The following is a 20,643-nucleotide window of genomic DNA, read 5'->3' as shown; positions in this document are numbered from 1 at the left end:
TTCCAAAGAAGATATCCAGATGGCCAACAGGCACATGAAAAGATGTTCAACAACACTAATTATTAGGGAAATGCAAAACAAAACTGCAATGAAATATCACCTCATGCCTGTCAGAATGGCTATGAACAAGACAGGAAATAACAAGTGTTGGAGAGGATGTGGAGAAATGGGAACTCTCCTACACTGCTGGTGGGAATGCAAATTGGTGCAGTCACAATGGAAAACAGTATGGAGAGTCCTCAAAAAATTAAGAATAAAACTACCATACGATCCAGCTGTTCCACTGCTAGGTATTTATCCAAAGAACATGAAAACACAAATGCATAAAGATATATGCACTGCTATGTTCATTGCAGCATTATTCACAATAGCCAAGACTTGGAAACAACCTAAGTGTCCATCAAGGGACAAATGGATAAAGAAGATGTGTTGTATCTACACAATGGAATACTACTCAGCCATAAAATAAGGTGAAATCGTCCCATTCACAACAACATGGATGGACCTTGAGGGTATTATGTTAAGTGAAATAAGCCAGATAGAGAAAGATGAACTCTGTATGACTCCACTCATAGGTGGAAGTTAACACTTAGACAAAGAGAACTGATTGGTGGTACCAGGGGAAAGGTGGGGGTGGGGGGAGGGCACAAAGGGTGAAGGGGTGCACCTACAACGTGACTAACAATAATGTACAACTGAAATTTCACAAGGTTGTAAACTATCATAATCTTAATAAAAAGAAGACAAAAGAAAAAAAAGAAAATCTGGCAGTCAGCCCAGTTAACAATCAAGAAAAGAAAACTGAAGAATGATGACATGAAAAATGTTTCTGAAGAAAATGATCTGCTTATCAAAAGGTTAAGAAAGACCTCCAGGAAAATGGATGATGCCTTGGAATAATTTTCCCTAAAAAGGATCCTCTTTGTCAAGGTGCTTGTAAGGTCAAATTTGAGTGTGTATCCTCATGCCACAAACAAAAACCCACATAATTCTTTCATTGTTGTCTCCAAGAATTAGTACATACCTGTAGGCATGTCATAAATTGCAGCAAATACATATATGATAAAACAAGCACTGTTAATTTTAATTTTCCTTATTTTTCAAATAAACCTTTTGTTTTCCCAAATGAAAACAATAAAATGTTGGTTCCAGTTTCCCGCAGTCTTTTGTGATACCAATTAGTCTCAAAACTTTCCTACTTCAGTCAACTCTGAACTTTCTATTTTGTGCATCAAGCTCTCTTTTTATAGTTACATTGCCTTTTGCTGTTACTTTATAACAAATATTCTGAAAGGGCAAATTTTAGACTCTTCTTTTTAAAAATTTCCTGTCTGATCTTATATTTTTACTCTTCTAACTCTAGGCTGTCAAGTTCTCACAAGTGCCTTTCAGATTTTGCATTTGGCTTTATAATTATTATTAATAGAAGCTCACATTTAGTGAGAATTTGCTACGTTTCAGGCACTTGCTAAGCATTTTCCACAGACTACTATATTTAATTTGGCCAACAACCCTGGTAAAGTACCATGATTACTCCTATTTATAGTTGAGAAAATTGAGAAGCAGACAAGCTAAGAAACGTGTTCTCTATCACACAACTGGTAAAGGGCCAAGCCAGCTCTGGAATCTGTGCACTTCTGATGTCAAAGTCCACTTCACAGCAGTATTTTCTCATTTTGGAACTCACTCCTAATTTTTAAAAATGAACAAAGTGTTATACTCTCTGTAAGAAAAGTTTTTTCCCGAGGCTTTCCTATATTGATTTCATCTAAATTTCCTTAATGAAAGACTTCAAATTTGTAAAAATTCAAATAAAGTGTAAAACCAACAGCTAAATCACACTGACAATATGAAAGCAAACACCAAATGTCTTCTCAAGCATCTAAATGAGACCTCAGACAACTAAACTGAAATTCTGCTGAAATGGCTCATTTGGAAGTAGCCTCAAAATATCATCAAACCCTTAAGTGGAAAAGGTCATTAACTCAAGTTTAAAATACTAAAAAATGGGAGTTTTGAATACATCTCCCTAAAAGATAGAATAGATACCTTATTCAGACTTATATTCTCTATCTTCTCCTACCCACTTAATATAGCAAAGATGTACAAAATACTAATTCTTGGGTGGTCCATATCACATCTCAAAATAAGTTTTCTGATCCATATCCGTGAAAATGCTCATCTTATTTATCACACTTTTGGTTCCTTTTTTTTCCCCCTCTTGGCTTCCTCTTGGCCCAGGACTCCTGCAGTGCCAAAGAAAATACAGCTGAAGCTATGGCCCATTACGACTTTTGACTCATTTGATCATATTATGAGAATATTCATTTAAGGTACTTGATCAACCTGGATTGTCTTTTTTTTTTTGAGGAAGATTAGCCCTGAGCTCACTACTGCCAATCCTCCTCTTTTTGCTGAGGAAGACTGGCCCTGAGCTAACATCCATGCCCATCTTCCTCTACTTTATACATGGGGCGCCTACCACAGCTTGGCTTGCCAAGTAGTGCCATGTCTGCACCCAGGATCCGAACCAGTAAACCCCGGGCTGCCAAGAAGCGGAATGTGCGCACTCAACCGCTGCGCCACCGGACCAGCCCCTGGATTGTCTTTAAGCCTTCTTCCTTGCCCAGTTTGCTCTGCTTGCCCTGCTGGGGGCCCACACCATTTGCTCTCCAAGCTTCCATCTGATGGACCATCACTAATCCATTCCACTTTTTGATGGGGAAAGCATACCTAGACATAGGAAGTTTAAAAACCCATGCAGAGGTGATAAAATATCCAGGGTTTATGAGGTTAAAATGATTAGTATTCAAATATCATGAGTTAGGCCCACCCACATACACATTAAGTTTTGTGTATGTGCTTGAGAAAGTCAAGTGTTAGCTGTAATTATGGCCATTGAAATGCTGTCCTAGACACTGAGGTCATAAAAGGAAGCCTCTGGCAATGTAAGGCAAATCTCTCAACCTCAAGGACCCACACTGACAAAGCAGGTAACAAACATATATGAGAAAGCCATTTAGGTCAACTAAAGGCCTTCACATTCAGATTTTCTAAAAACCCTACCCTGGTGGCCCTCTGTGACTCTCCTATAAGAGTAGAATGCATACAGCTGAGATTAGAAAAAAGACGTTTAATGAAAGTGCAATATCCTCCAGCAGAAAGATGTGAATACCATAGCTATAGATAAGAGAAACGTAAGTTTGATGGTTCTGCAATATACAGAACTCATCCAGAAAAGGTTAGGCTAAATCCTTATAGAGAATCTGAAGGTCGACAAAGGCAAGCAGGAGAAATGTGAGGCAAAGAAGTCCATAAGGTAATTCCCAGTGGGAAAGATTTTCAAACTCTAGACGCCAGGGAGGAAGTTGTCATCATGGCCTTTACTGGAGCTAAGAAAGGGCACATCCAAGGTGCCAGGCTCATAAAGTCATGAGGCTAGAAAAGACCAAGGGTTTTTTATTCTGAGATGTTTATCCATCTGCAATTTAATAGGGAACATGGTAAAATTACACACTCCTGCCTTTTAATACCAACCACTAAGTCACTTCATCTCCCTAGGCCTTAGTTACCTCAGCTGTTAAGTGAAGGAGGTGAACCAGATGATTTCTGAGTTCCTGCCCAGGTATTAAAAAAAGATCATGTCTGTGAAAAGTGCTTGTATGCTTATGTTGTTCAGTAATCTACCCCTTTCTAATAAGTCACTTTACCTTCACATGTTCTGAAACAACTATTAATAGCTAAACTAACATTGTAAAGTGCACAATTACTGGCTTGAAGCAGAAATAACTCACAGTATTTCTTATTATCTCTGTGATAATGGTATCATGTCACCTTTGGAATTAATAAAAATTAAGCATAAAACAAAAATAAATCCTTAATATATTCCTCAGAGCAAAGAAAAGAGACTGCGGGAAACCATTTTTGCCCGTTTCCTCCCACACTGCTAGACGAATTTAAGGGAAAAGAAGGCCAGATCAAGAATAGCTTAGACGGGAGGAAGCTCCAGCTAGAAACGTATTTGTACCATTGTGGTCTGTGTGGTCTAGAGCGAAGCCCAGTGGGCTAGCAGGTTAGGAGATTTGGATTCTAGACCGAACCCTTCCGGTAACCATGGAACTCTGAGCAAGATATGTAGCTTTTCCTAACTCCATTTTCAATTTGTAAAAAGGCAATAATTATACATGTTCCTTCTACCACAAAAATGTGCTAAGCACAGAAATAAGTGTGCAAAAAATTTGGATTCTAGGGAGGAAAGGTCTTATAGGCAATAATGGAGCGTATTAATGATAAACAGCACTGATTCAACAATTTTTCAAAACTCGCTGTCATGATTAGATCAGGACAAGTGGAAGGGAGAGTCACTCAACCAGACCTGAAAAGTGGGTCATCATTATGTAAAAGCAAGCCATTATGACTGAAAGTGAAGCACAAGTAGGCACAGCCTCAGTTTCCCAGTGGAATGTGAACTCAGCTGGACCAGGCGGTAGACGCACAATCCTGGCTTACAGACATCTGGTTTGTGAACAAATGCATTTTCCATCTTCCTGTATTTGTCTTCATTTCTCCCTCCCTTCCTTCTCTTCCTTTCTTCTCCCTCTTCCTTCCATACATTCAGAAACTTTGCATCAAGGGCTCATAGGGACACAGCCCTCAAGTTGCTTCCAAATCTAATTACTTAAACAAATGACTAAAGTTCCACCATCAACAAATGTGACTTGGGAGCATCTGTTCTCTCCAGGTGTCCAGGTCTTTTCTCTCAGCAATGCCACTAGATTCCTAATGGCTGCTCCCAAAGAGGCTCTGATAGGGATGTGAGGAAGAGAAGGCAGGGCTGCCACGGCCTTGCACTGACAGATACACCAGCCAATCACAGGACTGATCTCATCTCTTTGTAAGTCTTCTCTTTTATGTCATTTGCCTTTCTCCTTCAAGCCTCCGTTGTTTTTCCAGTTGGCAAGGAAAGAGGGAGAGGCATTTACTCAGTGCTGATTAGAGTGAATGTTTTTTCATTTACTATCTCATTAAGCCCAAATATTTGTTTCTTAGGAAAATAATCCTGTAACAGTGAGCAGAAGATAGACAAGTAGAGGCTGAAGGAAGAGTCAGAAGGATGTTAACAAGTGCAAGATGAAGAAAACCTAAATTAAGACCAACAATATTAGAATTCTTTCTACGTGGAAAGGCCTTTCTATTTTGAAATGCCATATTAGAAATATCCTTTTGGGGTAAAAGTTAGGTTCTACCCATGTGTGAATAAGGCAAAAAATATTTCAAATCATAAAATATAGAATTCCATGACCACAAACCAGCTAGTCTCCCCTCAAATTTAGAGATTGAATTATACATATATCCCTAACAACAGTAACAGTGACAGCTTGAATTTTTCGAGTATCTGCTCCAAGCATTGTTCTAGGAGCTTTACGAACATCTAAGGCCCTGGCAGCAAGGGAGGCATTATTCTATCCACTTTCAAAAGGAAGAAACCAAGACTCTGGAAAGTTAAGTAACATATCCAGGGTCATATGAGTAGTAAGGCCTAGAGCCAGGACCCAAAGGCTGGTCTGTCTGCCTCCAGAGTGTGTGCTTATTAGATTATGCTATGCTGTCTCCATGTTTATCTTTTTAAGTTTTCGCTTGCATTCCTTTTTACTTCTAAGAATGCTGACTGAGGGGGAAAGGAGGCAACAGGAAGAGCATCAGCATGGGGGGAGGTGCACAAAAGGCATGTAAGAAGGAAGAAGGGAAAACCACACCACTTCCCATACTACAGTCCTGGCTTTAGGAGGAAACAGATGCTACAGCTGCAGCATTTAATACATTCATGGACTTTATGCTCCTTACTGCCGCCATTAAGAGAGACACTAAGAGGAGGGAAGCGGGACTTGGAAGCTGCTGCCTCTAAGGGGCCCGAGTGCAGCACCATTGACGGCTCAGCCTTTCTGGTTGTGGGAAGGGATGAGCTGGGTGCCCACGGCCATCACTACCTGCCCATGTAGGGGCAAGCTGGATCTCTCCCATCCTGGACCGTAGGTGCCTCAGCCCTGAAGCCTGCTCACATCTCCTCATCCCCAGTCTCTTTCTCTGTCTCTTCTCACCCATTCTGATGACTACAATCCAAGCAAACGGCAGAAGGGATGGGACTCATCTGGATCACATTAGCTGCTTGTATTATGCTATTTACATTTATGAAATATGGTATCGCGAGATCACATTTAGTAAAACTTTTCCTTAAAAATAGTTTTATTCTCGAATCTACTTTTTATTGGTTAGAAGCAAAACAAAATGGATCCTATATCTAAAAGGGAAGAAAAAAAGACATACCATTCTAGAACTGTCTAGCAAGCAAATACGCTAAGGATACTTATCCAAGTGGTTACCCTGGGATATCTGAGAGGAAACGTGAAAGCAATTTTCTTGGCGATCATCACTTTGATATGAAATGTAAACCCCAAATACAACCACAGGCACATTTCTTTAATTTGGAAAAAGTACAGTTGTGATAGGGAGCATGCATGAAGCTCTTACCTGGCATGACCATGGTCTGTGGAGCTGCCGCATCAGTGCTCAAGCAGAGACGGCCACCTTTGGCTAATCGATCGCAGAGCAAGGTGATATGTTTCTTCAGTCGGCTTGTGTCTTTCGGCATGCTCAGCTGGCTGCTAAGGTTCAAAGCTTGCTCCTTTGAACTCTTCGATAGGCAGGTCTTCAAGAGGTGGGAAATAGCAGCATCCACTGTTTCTTCCCAGCCCTGGATGCAAAAGCCAATTTTGAATTTATGCAAAGATGACAAATGAGCAAAGTAGGCACTTTACTGTTAACCAGGTTATAAGGTTATGACTGTTTATGTCCAAGTGTTGGGGACTTATTAAGAGCTTGGTCTGGAATATTTTAGACTAGCCCAGTTTTGAATTTTAGCTCTGTCAGCTGTTTGACCCTGAGCAAGTTACTTAATGCCTCTTAGCCTCATCCTCATCTACAAATGAGGATACTAATAGTCTGTACCTCCAAGGGTTGGGTGATTAAATGAGATGGTATATGAGAAGCGTTCAACCCTGTGCCAGGTGTGAGCAATTAGTAACAGTAATAATCACCTCAGGTGTAAGTATCTTTGATGACCTGGAGGCTGAAGCTGCAGGATTATGGTTCACTTTGCCTCATCTTTCTGCTGAAGGAGAACTGGCCAGGACAGGGAGGACCTTTGGGTATCTTGGGGGAAACTGGAGTCAAGAGAAAACCCTGGAGTCTCTCTCACTGTTGGCCCCACAGCCTTGGGGATGCACACAGAAACCAGGGGAGCTTATTTCAAGAGAGATTTTGTGACACACAAGCCTATCTAGTCCCACTTCACTGCCCAAGTGACAAAAAGTGACACAAAATGAGGAAGTGGGCCATTTGCCCCACTTCTGCTGGGCATAGTGGAGCTGTGCTGCAGTGAAGACCTCAGGAAGTGCAGTGCCACTTTAGCACTGTGAAGGCTGTACTTCCAGGAATACTGATGCTGGGCAGGGCCCTCAGCATTGTCACAGAAGGCACTGGCACTGGCAGGACAGGCAGGAGGAGGCACCACCCTCAGGTGGGTTCAGATAACAAAAGAATGAGGAGCAGGAAGAGTCAGCTTATGAGCTCCCATTGGATAGCCCCAAGGGGTCCCAGAGATAACTGGGGCAGATTTTGATGGGGATCTAGAGGTCCTAAAGAGCACAACAGGGAAGCGTGGGTGATGTCTGGGTATTACTGCCCATGTGACTACATTTGTACCCAGAGGCTGGTAAGACCTAGAGCACCATGGAGCTGACAGCCAAAGTGACATTATAAAGAAAGACACTGAATGAATTTATTCTCTTAGAATTCTGCAGAATAGGCCAAGGCCCTTAAAGAAGAGGTGAGAAACCTGACACTCAGAGAGAAGGAGCCCCTGGGAGACTTTTCTCTTAGTAACACTTCATCCTCAACCGTATCAGATGAGCCACCTTTCAAATATGCAAATAAGATCAGGTTACTTCTAAACTTCAAAACCTAAATCCAAATGCTCTATTTAGCATATAAAGCACTTTCTGCTCCAGCTTCTGCTCCATTTTATTCTCTTCCTATCCACCTGCACGCATGCTCTCAGCCAGGCCTCTGCACACGCTCAGCTCTCCTGCTGCAATGTATTGTCTCCACTCCCTATCTGGCCAGCTCCCACTTACGACCCAGCTCAGGCACTGCCATCCAAGGATTGCATTCGTGGGCCCTCCTCAGGGCTCTGAGGCCTCACGTGCCCAATTCTATCATAGCACTCCTCACCCTGTGCTGTGGTCACTGCATGTCTGCTTTCCCCATTACAGTGCCTGGAGTTCTCTACACCCTTGCACTGTGCTTGGTAAACAAAGGATGGGCAAGAAATGTTTTTGCTGGACAGAGAGATGGTGAGACATAAAACCAGGATCTTAGAGGTAGAGGCCTTTGGAAATCTTTTATCTAGTCTTGTGGGATTTTCCCACAATAGCAACCATCTGCCTAGGCATGGCTGTCTTCATCACCCAAAATTACTACTCTTGGAGGCAGTTCACACCTTTCAGGGACACATGTAACCATCAGAAAGCTATTCCTATACTGAGCCAAAGTCTGCCCCATTGGCCCTTATTCTTCCCTCCAGAGGCATGCAGAATAAATCTAACCTCTCTTCTACATGACAGCCCTTTATATCTGTGAAGACAGTAATTCTGTACCCTTTCCTCCAGAATAAACATCCCCAGTTCCTCCAGCTCTTCCTTATATAAACATGGTTTCAAGTTTTCTCTCCATCCTGACCACTTGTCTTTGAATGAGCTCCAATTTTAAACACTTAAAAATTTACACAGCTAACTAGAGAACCCCACACTGACCCCAGGACACCAGGCTAGGGATGGGAGTGCAGGGGAGGACACAACTGTCCCTTGCGTTCACTGCGAATTCTCTTGGCCAACCTGGCCTCTGGTCCCCTCTGCGCTCTTGGCAGCTGCACCACACTCTTGATTCACAATGAGCGAACGGACAACTAAACCCCAGGCCTTTTCCTCACCCCCACATGTCTTCCTTCTAGGCTCATGCGTTGGTTCATTAAACCAAAATGCAGACTCTATATATATCCACCAGAGAACTTCCCATTGATTGCCAAAATCAGGATTTTTTTTACTCTATTGACCCATAATAGATGCCATCAGGCAAATTAGAAAACAAACTATTTACTTTAAAATGATCTTGAAAATCCTTTCAAGAGATGTTAAAGAGTGTAAAAACAGCTTTCTGCCCCAAACCACTAAAGAATAATAAACCACAAGTTGTTACAAAGACATCTCTACACAACCATCAAAATCTAAACTAGACAAATATCTAAAATTGAATTCGTATTTCAATAATAATGGGAAGAGGTAAATTGAGATAAAATAGTAATCCAGATGTCACTGGAGAGGATCTATTTTTAAGTTGCTTTTGGAACCATTGACAAAGAGCTCTAGAATAAAAGAGGAAAGATCCTTTACATATAATTTGACATTTATGTGCTCTGTGGTCATTTCAGCATTAAAACAGTTCCTACTCTTTTATAGACTATTCATCTAAGCAAACTGCTATTTTCATATGTAGGTTACAGTAGCATATTAAATAATTTAAGTAGATATGGCATTTAGTTAATATAGAGGTACTACAGAATTTCCTTTCCTACTCCCAACTTGCAGATCAAGTCAAAAACTATGACAAAGAATCCTAAAATTTATATGGGGCAACAAAAGACCCTGAATTGCTAAAGCAATCCTGAGAAAAAAGAACACAGCTGGAGGCATCACAATCCCTGACTTCAAAACATACTACAAAGCTACAGTAATCAAAATAGCATGGTACTGGTACAAAAACAGGTGCACAGATCAATGGAACAGAATTTAAAGCCCAGAAATAAAACCACACATCTATGGACAGCTAATCTTCGACAAAGGAGCTGAGGGCATAAAATGGAGAAAAGAAAGTCTTCTCAACAAATGGTGCTGGGAAAACTGGAAAGCCACATGTAAAAGACTGAAATTTGACCATTCTTCTTCACCATTCACCAAAATAAACTCAAAATGGATCAATGACCTAAAGCTGAGACCTGAAACCATGAGGCTTCTAGAAGAAAATGTAGGCAGTACACTCTTTGACATCAGTATTAAAAGGATCTTTTCAGACACCATGTCTTCTCAGACAAGGGAAGCAATAGAAAGAATAAACAAATGGGACTTCATCAGACTAAAGAGCTTCTTCAAGGCAAGGGAAAACAGGATTGAAACAAAAAAACAACCCACTAACTGGGAAAAAATATTTGCAAGTAATACATCTGACAAAGGCTTCCTATCTGTAATATATAAAGAACTCACACAACTCAACAACAAAAAATTAAACAACCCGATCAAAAAATGGGCAGGAGACACGAACAGACATTTCCCCAAAGAAGATATATGGATGGCCAATAGGCACATGAAAAGATGTTCATCATTGCTGATCATCAGGGAAATGCAAATCAAAACTACACTAAGATATCACCTTACACCCATTAGAATGACAAAAATAACTAAAACAAATAGTAACAAATGTTGGAGAGGTTGTGGAGAAAAAGGAACCCTCATACACTGCTGGTGGGAATGCAAACTGGTGCAGCCACTATGGAGAACAGCATGGAGATTCCTCAAAAAATTAAAAATAGAACTACCATATGATCCAGCTATTCCACTACTGGGTATCTATCCAGAGAGCTTGAAGTCAGCAATTCCAAAAGTTCTATGCACCCCAATGTTTATTGCAGCATTATTTACAATAGCCAAGACATGGAAGCAATCTAAGTGCCCATCAACAGATGATTGGATAAAGAAGATGTGGTATATATACAATGGAATACTACTCGGCCGTAAAAAAGAACAAAATCATCCCATTTGCAACAACATGGATGGACCTTGAGGGAATTATGTTAAGTGAAATAAGCCAGATAGAGAAGAACAATCTCTGTATGACTCCACTCATATGAGGAATTTAAACCTGTGGACAAAGAGAAAAGATTAGTGGCTACCAGGGGAAGGGGGGGGGGTGGTGGGGGGGGCACAAAGGGTGAAGGGTTGCACCTACAACACGACTGACAGATAATAACATACAACTGAAATTTCACAAGATTGTAACCTATCATTAACTCAATAAAAAATTTTTAAAAAAACTATGTCATGTTTAGGTATTTGTCATGGGTATTTCTTTAATATAATTAGGCATGATGCCAATACTTTAGAAAAATTGCTATTAAAATACAGCGTTATTATTTGGAGGGCCTAAATTGCTACATAAACTCAAATGTGATAATAAAAAGAAATGTTAATGAGACAAAAGAAGAGCCTTTGAAATGAGAGTTTTGTTAAATAAAAATGCAATGTGATAATTCACTGACCAAACATGTAACATACTTACCTGCTGAAATGTGAAACAAAACTAAGTGGAAATCTAGAATGACAAGTGTGAGAAGTACCTTAAAGGTAATCTATTTTAATCACCTTTTTGGTGTTTGAATCCACCACCTTTATTCACAGCCCTTCAATCGATAAGTCTAATATTCAGTTTTAATGTCTAACCACACCCACATAACCTCCCACATGCACATACCTAACATTTACCCTTTGAAGATGAATATCAATCGTACTAATAATTTTGCCTTTTCTAATTGTGAAAGTGAAGGAAAATCTTAATTTTGGGAAAATAGTGCTAAAAATGTCTCAAAGGGAAGAAACTAGTAAGCATGTGCTCTTCATTGAGAATTGATTTGATTTTACTTCTCAAATCCCCAGCCTCTTTTTTTTTTTTAATTTCTCCCCGAAGCCCGAAGTATGGTTGTAAATCCTAGTTGTAAGTCCTTCTAGTTCTTCTGTGTGAGCCGCCACCACAGCATGGCAACTGACAGACAAGTGATGTGACTCCATGATTGGGAAACGAACCTGGGCCGCCAAAGCAGAGAGCGTGGAACTTTAAGCACTAGGCCATTAGGGCTGGCTCATCCACTGCCTAACTCTTAAAGTCGAGTTAACTCATGTATGGCTTTTAGAAAACAACATCAGGTACGAAGTTAAATAAATAAATCTGTGAATAAATCAATAAATAAGTTTAAATGTACACATTACTCTGTTTTATCTTCTTCACAGCCCTTGTCAGTATTAGAAATTAATTTATTTATTGGGGGTTTTTTTTGTGCTTACTTTATCTAGTCTAATATTGATAATTGGGGTTTTCCTCTATTCCCGAGGTCTAGGCTCTACTCCATGTGGTAACTTCAGTTTTTTGTTAGTCCTTCTACCTGAACCCCTACATTGGGAACCTGCTTAAAGGGTCACGCCTTGATGGTCCTGCCAAGTCCCCTCCAAGGAAGTGGACTCAACAGCTGTGGCCCTGCTGACTGACTTCTCCAAAGCCAAGTTGCCTGCTCCAAGCATCCTCCAGAATTCCCAGTTCTCTGCCTTCATGTTTCACCTGCCTGTGTGGAGGCTCCTGTATGGTCCCAGATGCCTCTCTGTACCAGTGTGATGCCCCATTTCTATGAGCCAGCTTTTTAAATTCAAGGCCTTAGCCTCTCCTGGTCTGTTCCTCCTCCTAATTGGAGTCAACTGAGCTATGCCTTTGCTATCCAGAGACCAGATGGGCATGGCTGAGCTTCTGACTTCTCTGCTCTACCTGCCCTGCTAGTCTCCACTGGTCACTATGTCTAAATGCTGGCATAAGCAAGTGGTTTATCAGAAACAGTAAGAAGCAGAAAGTTTGACCAAGTTTATAAAGTTAATTTCCCAGGTTTAAGTTAATTTCCTAGGGTATCAACCAAAGTAACCAAAGAAAAAAATAAACTAAAAGAGTATTCTCATTCTACCTGTGAATTAAAAGCACAAAGTTGAAGATAGCTGCCTCTAGGCTTCTGGATTATTACTTAATCTCAGTTACTTCAACTGCTCCTTCACTGTATGACCTTAGATAAATCACTTAATCTCTGTGGGGTACATCTGAGATCTCCACAAAACAGGAGTAACACTATTTCCCATGCCAATCTTACATGAATGGTAAGGCACTCTGAAATCTTAAGTGGAAGATACTATGGGATAAGCACATATATTCACTCTTATTTTTTTTTAGAAAATCAGAAAATACAAATACAACATTGAGATCCAATGTGCAAAGTAACATCTTTCAACTTTTATTCAAACAAATTACAAAATTCTGCAAACTCACATTTATAATAGAAACACTAGCACATTCTTAACTATAGCAGTATAGGGAAAACCACAAAATGCCAGGGTAGCATTTATTACCAAATGTGCACACAGTTAACTCTAAGGGAGAGAGAAAAGGTTAAGAAGGAGATGTGTCTAAAGGAACAAACAGAAGTTGTGTAGCCATAGCCCAGGTTCCAGTGGAGGAGAAAAGACTCTCAGAAATGACCTGTCTTACATTATATGTTGGAAGGCAAAATAAACTTTACATCATGTTCATTTATCTGAAAAAAAAATTGTATCAACAAGAGAAATAAATTTCCTCTTGAACAGATGTAAAGGACTCCCAGTGAACAGTCTTTGGTATTTAGGATTGATCCACAGAGACTTACGGTTATTATTAGTTTGTATTGTATTGTATCATATTATACTTATCCAAGATAAGCTAAAAATAATCACACGAAGGGTCATTGTAAACCTAGGAACAAATAAAACTTAGTACTTTAGTTGTAAATATATGTTTTGGAAGACACTAGAATTGTTCAGGATTTATCTAGGTTCAGATTATTTTCAAAGAAGAGACTGTACTCAGTGAATCTCCCTTTCACGCAAAGGAAAGATCAAAAGGTTGAGCTATTTACCTTTAAAAACTAAAACAGCTCTTCGAACCTAAAACAAAACAAAATAAAATTTTTTAAAAATGGAACCAAGCCGTACAGCCTACATGGTGTCTTAATGAGTTTAAAATTATATTCAATGGTTTTAATAAAATAAAGTATTGAAAAAATCTGCTTTAACTTTTTCAGTCCACTGCTAACAAAATGAAGCACTCCCTCATTTCATTCTTTTTTATTTTAAACTGAAATGATTTATTACACTTTTGGAGTTCTCTACTTCTTTGTCATGATTGAAAAGCTGTAAAAACTTAATTCAGGTTTCAACCAAAAGTAAAACAGGGTGCTGGGTTTATCAACACTGCTTTGTGAAAAATGAAGCAGACTGCTTCCTATTGGATGCAAATCTAAAACCTCTTTGACTAACAGAAGCTAAGCCGCCTTCATAGAGTTTAGCCACAATACAAGCAGAAAGCACAAGGTTGCTTCAAACCAACCTATGCTGATCCTGTTTTTTCAAGCTTATGTTTTGCATTTGACCTGTACTCCCATTCAGAACCCAAAGCTTTAGATAGAGGAATATAAAATGAATTACCCGAATTATCATGAAACTTGATCCTGGATAGCCATATTCAGTTTTAAGACAAAACCTTAATGCTATCCCATGGAGACATCGCCTTGACTACGCAGTAAAGTTTGCTTCAGACAAAAGCTTCCAGGCACATGCACTATTCAGAAGGAGCTTACAAACAAAAGTCAAGACTGGAAAATGAAGATTCCAGAAGAAAGCTGCTTCTGGTGATGGTAGGTTAGATAATTTGGACCAATTTTCCCACTGATGATAACTATAAAAAAATATTAAAAATCATTTTTTTGAAGGTACAGGAAAGCTAACAGGATAGTAATTACCAGGTCAAGATCCAGGGGACAAGAAGCTCAGGAGAGTGAGTCCTGAGTTTGATGCGGCTTTTCCCCCTGAAGTCATTAGCTCAGGCCTGACATGCAGCACTGACTCTTTACTTATTCAGCATCTCACGCTAATGACTTAGCTTGCTTAAATATTTCCATAATTAAGAGGCAGCATGGGGCACGAAAAGTGCACTGGATTAGAAATCAGAAGCTCTAGGCTGAACTGTGGCACCTTTCCTTATAAGCTGTATGTCTCTGGGAAAATTACTTTAGCTCTCTGGGTCTCAGTTTCCTGATCAGTTAAAAATCAGAAAAATAATTTCCCTTGCCAGGAGCTTGTAGATTTAATGAGACATATTTAGCAGTTGTAGGTCCTTAAGTCTGTGCCACTAGTCTTCCTTGTGAGAGTTCTCTCTAAAAGTCTCTCTTTTCTGGGCTGGTTCCCATGAATAACAGCAGCAAGACTAGAAACGATTTAGGACCTCTCATGTGCTAGAAAATGTGATAAGACTTACAAATGCTATCTCAGTTAATTCTTACCATTATCCTGTGAGATATGTATTATAACTTCCACCTAAGACTCTACATGTAAGTATTTTACTGCAAATCATACAATTATTAAAAGTGGGAGCTGTAATGGGATCCAGGACTGCATGGTTCTAAATCCCACGCTCTTGACCACTATGCTACCAAGACTTCTTTCCCATTTCATTACGTGGGTCTTTCAATCTGTTGTCATCAGATCATCTTAGGCCTCTTCCACTAAACTGGGCTTTAGATAATATCGCATGCAGTCTTCCCCCTGAAAAATTATGGTCACTATTAACATATTCACAGAACCAAAATTTAAATCAGCTTCTTTATCCAAGTGAATAATCTGGATACAATTAAATGGGATTTTACTACATAATCAAAAAGCACCATGATCTGTGCCAGTTTAGGTGGGCCAAAGCTTTAGAAGAGTCCAACAAAGCTGTTGGCACTTGCATACACTCCCGAAACTGACATCTAGGAACGGCCTTGTGATACCATGAACATAACAACGGTCAGACTTGACTGACGAGTCTGAATTACAGATGCTCGTTTCAGGGACTCATTATTGAGAATACTGAGAGCAACCACTCCTATTATGGAATCATAAGACACAGAGGGTCACAGACTCCCCAAGTGCCCCCATATCTGATAGAGTCTGGAGAAAACTCTATTGAAGCTAAGACAAGAGAAGAACCATGTGAGCAAACTAAGGGCAGCAACTCCTCCCCTGACAATGCTGTGTTCTTGACAATCTCAAAGAACAAATGACCGAACTCAGGGAAAAAAGGTCCCAAAATACATAAAGCCACTGATTTAAGTGTAAAGTAGTACATGATCCTTTTCTTTCTGTTTTTATTTCCTCCCTTTAATTAGTCTGGATTTTTCAGGACCACCCAGAAGCTTCACTATTTTCAGATGTGACTATCTGCTTCTTTCTTGGTCAGGGCCACCGATGGATCTGAAACAGCTATAGGAAGGTCCACATACTAGATTCCTATTTCTATTTTCTTTCAAATAGAATTCAAGTCTGGAGAAAAAGTATCTAGAATGGGATCTGAAGTGACTGAGCTGCAAATTATTCAGTGTTGGTGTCATTTTTCACGGCAATCAAGCTAACATAACACAGCAGCAAAAATCTCCAAGTTGAATAGTAATTATTTACAAGACGATATGTTTACCCCTATATTGATCCTAATTTCAAATGTCTTTGTCCATTTAATAAAGCACTAGTTTGAGTCAATATATAGTCATTTATTTATTTCAAAAATATTTATTTAGAGCCAATTGATGTAAGACATTACACTAAATACTGTGAGGTTAACAAAAAAGGTGAATCAGATATGGATCCTACCTTCAAGAAGCTTACATTCAAGTGATAATATAAGAATGTATACAAAAATATAATAATGCAGAAAATGAAATGTATTTAGAGGTACAGGTAAAGTGCTTTAGGAATGATTTTCTTTTAGCCCCCCTTCCTAAAATAACATCAAGAATTATCTGTCAAATAATAAAAGTTATTCAACATAAAAAGGTCTTTACACTTGTCTACATAAGATACCTTTCCACCAGTTTTGTGCAAAAATCAATTATATAGTTTGAGTTCATGTTAGTGCCATGCGAAGCAAACCACAAGTTGATTAAATTTGTCAGTATTTTCTAGTATAGAATCCAGCACAGGTAGACATAAGTACAAAACATAAATTATACTTATCCTTGTTAAAGTAGTCAAGTTGGAGAAGAGTAAAACGTCAGTATGATCACCTGGTCAAAAGTTGCCCTACTGGGGCCAGCCCTGTGGCCGAGTGGTTAAGTTCACACGCTCTGCTTTGGCACCCTGGGGTTTCACTGGTTCAGATCCTGCACACAGACCTAGTACTGCTCATTAAGCCATGCTGAGGCAGCATCCCACACAGCAGAACCAGAAGGACCTACAACTAGAATATGCCACTATGTAGTGTGGGGGGGGGGGCGCTTTGGGGAGAAGAAAGAAAAAAAAAATAGAAGATTGGCAACAGATGTTAGCTCAGGTGCCAATCTTTAAAAAAAAAAAAGTTCCCCCACTGAGTTTGGTTGCTCATTTTTGTGAGGCCCCTTACTTTGGGTTCAAATCTTGCCTCTGCTATTTTCCAGCTGTGTGATCTAGGGCATATTTCCCCACTTGTGAATTGGAACTAACAGTCCTGTGATAAGGATGTGAGTGCAAGCAGTTTATCTGAGAGCTCATCCAGGAAGTGCCAGTGATGAGTGAGCAAGTGAGCAGGGGACGCCAATAAACTGCTGTGCTATTGAGTAGTTACCTCTATAGGCAACTGGTGCGATCCTGCTGGACTGCTCTGGAAGGTGGTGTATAACGTACCTCAGACTTTCCTGGACAGAGGGACGAGGGAGCTGGGGTATTAATCTACCAGCTCCCATCAGTCATTGAGCAAATACAGTGGCTGTGCAGCCTCTGCCAAACAGGGAGAGTCTTCAAACAAAAAACTGCAGATATTTACAACGGATGAATGGATAAAGAAGATGTGGTGTGCTAACACATGCACACGCACACACATACAGATACACAATGGAATAGTACTCAGCCATAAATAAAACGAAATCTTGCCATTTGCAACAAAGTGGATGGACCTTGAGGGCATTATGCTAAGCGAAATAAGTCAGACAGAGAAAGCCAAATACTGTTTGATTTCACTCATATATGGAAGACAATAAAACAACAAACAAACAAACACATAGAGACAGAGAATAGACTGGTGGTTACCAGAGGGGAAGGCGGTGGGGGGAGGGCAGAATGGGTAAAAGGGGCACATGTGTACAGTGACAGATGGCAACTAGAATTTTGGTGGTGAACATGATGTAGTCTATATAGAAGCTGAAATATAATGACGTACACCTGAAATTTATATAATGTTATAAACCAACGTTACTTCAATGAAAAAAATAAATTAAAAAAAAACTGCAGATGTTCAGCAGGGAGATGCTTTCAGAACGGCAGGAGGTGAAGAGATACGGATGGAGCATGCACAGCGTCTGCTACAACCCCCTACTTCAAAGGGACACAGTGAGGATTAAATGAGGTGATGTATGTAGAGTTCCTGGGCAATGCATACTACATAATACTGCTCAATAAGAGTTAATTTTCTTACATACTTTTGAATTATAGGAGGAAGGCCTATCTCTTGTGTGTGTGTGTATTTAATTCCTCTTCTTTTTCCTCTATGAAACAGGGAAATCTTCTAATTAGTGAAGCTCATCGGACTTGGTTCTGAGATTATAGCTAAAAACTATATAGAAATGTTTACAATCTTGAATTTAGACCCAGCCTGTTAGAAAGCAACTAACCACTGCCATTAAACCATAGAAACCAGATTTTACTTCATAGGAAACTGGAAAATTTCACCATCTAAATGCAGAAGTGAAGCATATTACTGCTAGCAATATCAGTGATTTCATCCACATATTCTTATTCACTATGGTGGGAGAGAAGATCTGTGTTCCCGCAGTTCTTATAATTGACATTTCAGTGAAATCTAAACTTAGGGTTCATAACTAGGTTATGCAACCTGACAGATTAAAAGCGATGGCAATAGAGACTCAACCTTCATTACTTCTCACAGTCCATTTGGGGCTTTCTCTTCAAAAACCAGCAACTGGTAAGATTTTTCTTATTTATATGAAATCTGCTTCTGGTCAAGGATGCCTGCTCTAAGATGGAAAGCCAAGGCCTCATCTTTTTCTGTAACTTCCTGTCCCCAATTCAAACCACTCACAAATTTCCTCTTAATAAGAAATGACTACAATTATAATTCTTTCACTCTGTGCTTACAATTATGGTCCATCAATTCTAACACATCTTTTTTTTCACATTTTAACATTCCTTAGAGATACGTCTTATTCTCAGCGGCGTCTAACAACTGCTGGCTTCCTGGCTTCAGACATGCTATCGTTGTCAGTGCTTATGTGTGCACAGTCTTTGTCTTAGCTGTTCATAATATGTCACTTCAACTGACATATATGCAAGGGTTAAAGGGATTGTCATTTAAAATATTTTTTAAATTACATTATGATTCATTATTGAATAAAAAAGTTTTGTGCACAGAAAAGTGAGGAAATAGAACAGTTGGAAGTATAAATTTGAATTTAGTGAAGCAAATATGCATAAAAGAAGAATGACAGCAATGCCATATTTTCTTCCAAGTAAAAGCTAAGTGCTTCCAGGACGTTAAAGAAGATAAAGATAGAAGAAATAGGTCATGTTTTGTTACTCAAACACATGCACACAGATTACTATCCTATGCCAAGCCACACAAGTGAAGTAGAAGAAATTGCCATATCCCTGGAACAGATGTGTTTGATTAATCAATGTATCACGCAGCACTATTGTTAAAGCAGTAAACATCAATTTGCCTAAAATTTCTTGCTAACTGGACAGAAGCTTCTTGACTTCCAGCAACATACGATTCAATTGAGAGAAAAAATGAAGCTTTGAGTTTGGTGAAAAAGGAAAATTTTTAGAATGGATATCAGAGGCTCAGAAAAAATATCACGAAGGCAACAGTGGCACATTCTTAAATGCTGCATAAACAACACTCTTCATGGCACAGAGGACAATGCTGTATGGAAAAATATGGAAGACAATGACCTGTAGTTGAAAGACGAGTTAAGAGAATCAAACTTTAAATGTGAAGAACTTTCAGGAATACCTTAACCAATTTATGCTGCTTAATCAGGCATGAGAGTAATATATGAAAAAATTTATGTCTAAAAGAGCTCTTTCAACATTAAAAATTTTAAGAGATTAAAAAACACTGTCATAATGTAATTGGCAGTGGTTTTTTTTTTCTAAGTAGTCCATAAAATAATGCTGTAACTTACAATGGATGGCATCTCATTGCTGAAATACAGTATTAATAATAGCTACTAATTCTTCGATGATTGTCATATGCTCAGCTCCACTTTATGCACATTATCTCAATAAGTCCTTACAAGAATCTTAAGAGGTATATAAAGGGTGTCCTCATAATACCTGCACACTTTTGACAAGTGGTTTCCAAATGTGGTCACACATGTAATGCAGTTTTTTAAAATACGGTTTAGCACCTCTGCATTATGATTATTATTATTATCATCTTCCAGCTGACATGGATAACTAAACATCAAAACCCTGAATTGAAAACAATGGTAAAGACACCCAAGGGAGGCTCAGGATGTGGTCTAATTCATTGAGATCAAACAAATAATGTACTTTTCAGTTGCTTTGTATAAGAAATATAATTCAGATATGTCTTACTGAAGAAGAAAACCTTGATTATATGTATTTTTTCATTCAATGTTTATTGTGTTTCATTAAAACATTTATAGTA

The 20,643-nt window shown here is 39.2% G+C and overlaps 1 protein-coding gene across 3 annotated transcripts in view; it reads right to left on the bottom strand.

Annotated features, from left to right (window-relative positions):
- BBS9 (Bardet-Biedl syndrome 9) overlaps positions 1-20,643 on the bottom strand; it is a 428,290-nt gene that overhangs the window by 67,756 nt on the left and 339,891 nt on the right. For all 3 annotated transcript variants that reach the window (XM_014838754.3, XM_014838755.3, XM_070511651.1), the window contains one exon: positions 6,529-6,751. In XM_014838754.3, the coding sequence (XP_014694240.1) occupies positions 6,529-6,751 (223 nt within the window). The remainder of the gene's footprint in view (positions 1-6,528; positions 6,752-20,643) is intronic.

This window comes from Equus asinus, chromosome 1, assembly GCF_041296235.1.
Source record: "Equus asinus isolate D_3611 breed Donkey chromosome 1, EquAss-T2T_v2, whole genome shotgun sequence".
In the NCBI taxonomy this organism is placed as follows: domain Eukaryota; kingdom Metazoa; phylum Chordata; class Mammalia; order Perissodactyla; family Equidae; genus Equus; species Equus asinus.
Note: the sequence above shows the minus strand (reverse complement) of the source record. Positions and strands in the feature narration are given on the sequence as shown.